At 37.6% G+C, this 6,000-nt stretch overlaps 1 protein-coding gene across 1 annotated transcript in view; it reads left to right on the top strand.

Annotated features, from left to right (window-relative positions):
• The first annotated feature begins 290 nt into the window (after positions 1 to 290).
• The window catches only part of LOC133653310 (solute carrier family 41 member 1), a 60,281-nt gene continuing 54,571 nt past the window's right edge, over positions 291 to 6,000 (top strand). Inside the window, exons 1-2 of the mRNA XM_062052459.1 lie at positions 291 to 457; positions 1,311 to 1,645. Of these exons, the coding sequence (XP_061908443.1) occupies positions 1,346 to 1,645 (300 nt within the window). The 5' untranslated portion in view covers positions 291 to 457; positions 1,311 to 1,345. The remainder of the gene's footprint in view (positions 458 to 1,310; positions 1,646 to 6,000) is intronic.

Here is a 6,000-nt window from a genome sequence, read left to right as displayed (position 1 = left end):
GGGAAACATTAACACATCCATTGAGTTTGTAAACTTACTTAATTTAAATGTTTTCAGTACGTTTTTTTGCATTATATTTATTCCTGTATTTGTTTCAATAATGCACAAATGAGCGTTTCATATTGAGGAAAATACAGATTTTATGTGAAGAGGGTTTGCAAAGCAGTTACTCCCTTAATCCGCATGGGGGCAGTGTTTCGCTCTGCCACTCTTTATAAGCAACCAATCAGAGAGCGCCTATTTTTTATTTTTTTATTTTTTTTTGTCGAGGCTACTATGGCAACGGTGGTATTATGGGCTGGTTGTGAGATTGGATACTTCCGGTGTGGTGCCAACAGCAGCTTCGTTTTAGTCCACGCTTGTTTTTGTTGTTTTTAAATATTTACAAATAATCAATGGAGACTGCGATAAATGAGTATTTTTTCCTCCGTTTTCCTGGACTTTTTGGCTGGGCAGTGTGTGTATTTTAATTCTTTTTTAAATTTTTTTTACTGCATCGGTAGAGTTGTGATTTATTTGCATGGAACGCCTCGAAAGGAAACATCTACAAAAATACGACCAAGACTCAACTTGAATTAATTCAAAATGCTGCTAGGAAAGGCCAGGCTGATTTAGTTTAATGTTTTATCATGTTAGTTAGTCTATCATTTTGTTATCGCATGGTTCGGCGCCAACTCACCAAAATATTGATAAGGAAACAATGACCATATATGGGCATGCATTGTTGCTAAACAAGTGTAATGGTGAATGTGTCTTTAAAATGTTTTTATACACATTGTCTTTTAGACTTGTAAAAACGTACACATTTTTCAAAATATACTACATTATACATTTGTATTTTAGCTATATTCCTATTAGGTTAGCACAAAGCAAACTAGATTTATTAGCACAGCATTATAATAAACAATAACATAATATAAATTGTCCTGGATTAAACAGATATTTTTAAAAGTATAAGGGAAGTGTCAGAAGACTTTAGGGCAAAGGAGTTTGACAAAATAGAGGAAAACAAGTTTTAAGTTATTGCAGTAGAGCAAAGTTACACCTGCCCTAAGGTAAATCTTCATTAAGTGTGCGCCTCACACGAAATTTCGACAGAAATTGCATTTTCTAGTTCTTTGAAGAAAAATCTATATATTGTACAGGTTTTAAAGATACAAAATACCAATTTGTCAGTTTGAGGCCCTCAGTGGAAAAAGTTTGGACACCCCTGCTTTATAAGTTTCCTTGATCATGCTAACTAATACTCTTGGAAACAAACACACAATTATTTTCTTTGATCCCTCATCATATAACTTGTGTTATTCTAGAATAATCCGGTGCCAGGACTCTTAGCACAGCCATCATGCCTGGCGATGACAAACCACCACAACAAACCCGCCAGAGGAAAAAGACCAAGAAGTCCCGCCCCAAAGGGAAGAGTCCCAGTGCTGGTCGGGCAGGTACCCGGGATGGACAGGATGAGCTCTCCGTACCCCCCATCGTTCAGCCGCTTTCTAAAAAGCCATCGGAGGCCAGGCCGAAAGTATCGGTAGCCAAAGTAGAGGAGGAGTCATCTCGGGCGATATGTCTGCAGGTTCTTTTCCCTTACCTGCTGGCTGGAATGGGAATGGTGATGGCCGGCATGGTGCTCGATAATGTACAGGTGAGTCACAAAAGTAGTTTGCATGTGCTCGTCTTAAAAGTGTAGCTATACACTTATATAAATGTCACGAGAAGTTTGGGGGAATTAGGATTTTGAGGGCTTTTTTTTCGTGTTTGTGACCTGAATTTGCTGGAGCTTTTTCAGAAAGTTGTGGAAAAAGTTGCGACGTTTCGAGGCTTTTTAAAAAAAATTTTTTTATAACATTGAATCGACTTTTAATTTTGTGAATGTTATCGATGTTTTAACGGGAAAAGCACAGGATTTTGACAAAAAAAAAGAAAAATAAATGTATTGAAATTTTATACCACAGACTTGAAATAGGAACCTACACTACCGTTCAAAAGTTTGGGGGTCACCCAAACAATTTAGTGGAATAGCCTTCATTTCTAAGAACAAGAATATACTGTCGAGTTTCAGATGAAAGTTCTCTTTTTTTGGCCATTTTGAGCGTTTAATTGACCCCACAAATGTGATGCTCCAGAAACTCAATCTGCTCAAAGGAAGGTCAGTTTTGTAGCTTCTGTAACGAGCTAAACTGTTTTCAGATGTGTGAACATGATTGCACAAGGGTTTTCTAATCATCAATTAGCCTTCTGAGCCAATGAGCAAACACATTGTACCATTAGAACACTGGAGTGATAGTTGCTGGATTTGGGCCTCTATACACCTATGTAGATATTGCACCAAAAACCAGACATTTGCAGCTAGAATAGTCATTTACCAAATTAGCAATGTATAGAGTGTATTTCTTTAAAGTTAAGACTAGTTTAAAGTTATCTTCATTGAAAAGTACAGTGCTTTTCCTTCAAAAATAAGGACATTTCAATGTGACCCCAAACTTTTGAACGGTAGTGTAGATGTCAGTAAAAACATCAGAATCAGAATAGTTTTTATTGCCATTGTTAGAGAACGGGTTCACAATCTAGAAATTTTACTTGGTGCATACCCAGAGATCATTGTCAAATTGCTGTACTATTTTAATTAATTAAAAGTACCGTATTTTCCGCACTATAGGGCGCACCTAAAAACCTCAAATTGTCTCAAAAGCTGACAGTGCGCCTTATAATGCGGTGCGCCTTATATATGAACACAGTTTTAAAATAGGCCATTCACTGAAGGTGCGCCTTATAATCCGGTGCGCCTTATAGTGCGAAAAATACGGTAATAATATAAATAACTAAGTAATTATAATTACAGTGTTTTTTGGACTATAAAGCGCACTTAAAATCCTTTAATTTTTCCAAAAATCAACAGTGCGCCTTATAACACCTAATTTACTGACTAATTCTGGTTGTGCCTACCGACCTCGAATCAATTTGATAATGTACGGAATGATTGTGTTTTTTTCTAACTGACCTTAAAGCAATTTTATTTGGTACAAGGTGTAATGATAAGTGTGACCAGTAGATGGCAGTCACACATAAGAGATACGTTTGGACTGCAGGTGGACACCGCCTGTTCAATAAATCATTGGCACTTTATTAACTTAAATGACGCTAGCAAGTACAGCTTAGCAAGCAAGCCCAAAACTTTGATGTTTCATTGAGAATATAGAACATTACAAACGACACTCAAATATCCGTCAAAATGTTTTAGTACGACTTTGGTAAGCTACGAAGTCGCACCTCTTGATGGATTGTCGCCGCTTTACAGCTATCGTAGTCAGACGTACTGTGCTGCTTCAACATATGGGTATTATATATATATATATATATATATATATATATATATTTATATATACCTGCATTGTCCTTTCCATCCTTACACTTTCCATCATTGTAACTGAGCTACTGTGTTGAATAATTTCCCTTGTGGATCATTAAAGTTTGTCTAAGTCTAAGTCTATTATGGCACCTATTAGGAGACTTGCTGCATTATCTGGCGGTTTTTTTCACTTATTATGCAAAACCAACATTTCTTACCTATTGTTCCCTGCTGTTGTGTACTTGGCATCTGCAGAAGTCCCAAAAATGTGCGCGTGTCCGCCATTGTAGCCCGTGCCGCAGCCAATAAGCTTATTTTTCTCTATCCTCTTGTTGTGGGGCATTCATCCTCCGCGTGTTGCCATTTCTGATATAAAGTAGCGAACAGTTCTAACTAGAGATGTCCGATAACCTGCCGATATTATCGGCCGATAAATGCTTTAAAATGTAATATCGGAAATTATCTGTATTGTTTTTTTTATTATCGGTATTGTTTTTTTAATTTAAATTTTATTTTTTTATTAAATCAACATAAAAAAACACAAGCTACACTTACAATTAGTACACCAACCCAAAAAACCTCCCTCCCCCATTTACACTCATTCCCACAAAAGGGTTGTTTCTTTCTGTTATTAATATTCTGGTTCCTACATTATATATCAATATATATCAATACAGTCTGCAAGGGATACAGTCCGTAAGCACACATGATTGTGCGTGCTGCTGGTCCACTAATAGTACTAACCTTTAACAGTTAATTTTACTCATTTTCATTCATTACTAGTTTCTATGTAACTGTTTTTATATTGTTTTACTTTCTTTTTTTATTCAAGAAAATGTTTTTAATTTATTGATCTTTTTTTTTTTTTCTTTTTCTTTTTTAAAGGCCTACTGAAATGAATTTTTTTTTATTTAAACGGGGATAGCAGATCTATTCTATGTGTCATACTTGATCATTTCGCGATATTGCCATATTTTTGCTGAAAGGATTTAGTATAGAACAACGACGATAAAGATCGCAACTTTTGGTATCTGATAAAAAAAGGCTTGCCCCTACCGGAAGTAGCGTGACGTAGTCAGTTGAACATATACGCAAAGTTCCCTATTGTTTACAATGATGGCCGCATGAAGTGAGAGAGATTCCGACCGAGAAAGCGACAATTTCCCCATTAATTTGAGCGAGGATGAAAGATTTGTGGATGAGTAAAGTGCAAGTGAAGGACTAGTGGGGAGTTGAAGCTATTCAGATAGGGAAGATGCTGTGAGGGCCGGGGGTGACCTGATATTCAGCTGGGAATGACTACAACAGTAAATAAACACAAGACATATATATACTCTATTAGCCACAACACAACCAGGCTTATATTTAATATGCCACAAATTAATCCTGCATAAAAACACCTGCGTGTTTGTTACGCTAGCTCCTAGCTCCTCTGCTAGCTCCTAGCTCCATAGAACACGCCAATACAATTCAAACACCTGATCAACACACACAATCACTCAGCCCAAAAGACCGTTCACCTAACCCAAGGTTCATAAAGCTTATATATTTTTAAAAAGTTACGTACATACGCAAAAAAAAGTTGCGCACATACGGTCAAGCGATCAAATGTTTAGAAGCCAAAGCTGCATACTCACAGTAGCACGTCTGCGTCTTTGTCATCCAAATCAAAGTAATCCTGGTAAGAGTCTGTGTTGTCCCAGTTCTCTACAGGCGTCTGTGTATCGAAGTCAAAAGTCCTCCTGGTTAGAGTCTCTGTTATCCGAGTTCTTCCATCTTGACTGCATCTTTCGGGAATGTAAACAAAGAAGCGCCGGCTGTGTACTGTTGTTGCTGACTACGTTCGAAAAATACGTCCATTTCGCACCGACAACTTTCTTCTTTGCTTGCTCAGCTTCCTTCTCCATAATGCAATGAACATGATTGCAACAGATTCACGAACACAGATGTCCAGAATACTGTGGAATTATGAAATGAAAACAGAGCTTTTTCGTATTGGCTTCAATGTGGAAGGCATACCCGTGTTCGCCGGGCTACGTCACGCGCATACGTCATCCTCAGAGGCGTTTCGAACTGGAAGTTTAGCGGCAAATTTAAAATGTCACTTTATAAGTTAACCCGGCCGTATTGGCATGTGTTATAATGTTAAGATTTCATCATTGATATATAAACTATCAGACTGCGTGGTCGCTAGTAGTGGCTTTCAGTAGGCCTTTAAAGGACCTTATCTTCACCATACCTGGTTGTCCAAATTAGGCATAATTATGTGTTAATTCCACAACTGTATATATCGGTATCGGTTGATATCGGTATCGGTTGATATCGGTATCAGTAATTAAGGGTTTGGTCAATATCGGATTATCGGATATCGGCAAAAAGCCATTATCGGACATCCCTAGTTCTAACTTATATCTGTCAGTAGGCTCGTTATGGAAGCGCTAGAAACTACCGGTACAACAACGATGACGGGTAGGGGACGCTGTCGAAGTGCAGCCACGTAAATAAGACCGCCCACAAAACGGCACAGTCAGAAAGGTCTGTAAAACATAATCCATGCAACATTTTCATCAAAGAACCACAAGTACATGTTATGTAGACCACAAGGAAGTGTTTTAAATGTAGAAAACAAAATCATAATATGACCCCTTTAA

Source organism: Entelurus aequoreus, linkage group LG07 (genome assembly GCF_033978785.1).
Source record: "Entelurus aequoreus isolate RoL-2023_Sb linkage group LG07, RoL_Eaeq_v1.1, whole genome shotgun sequence".
NCBI lineage: Eukaryota > Metazoa > Chordata > Actinopteri > Syngnathiformes > Syngnathidae > Entelurus > Entelurus aequoreus.
The sequence above is the reverse complement of the archived record's forward strand: the minus strand, read 5'-3'. Positions and strand labels throughout refer to the sequence as shown.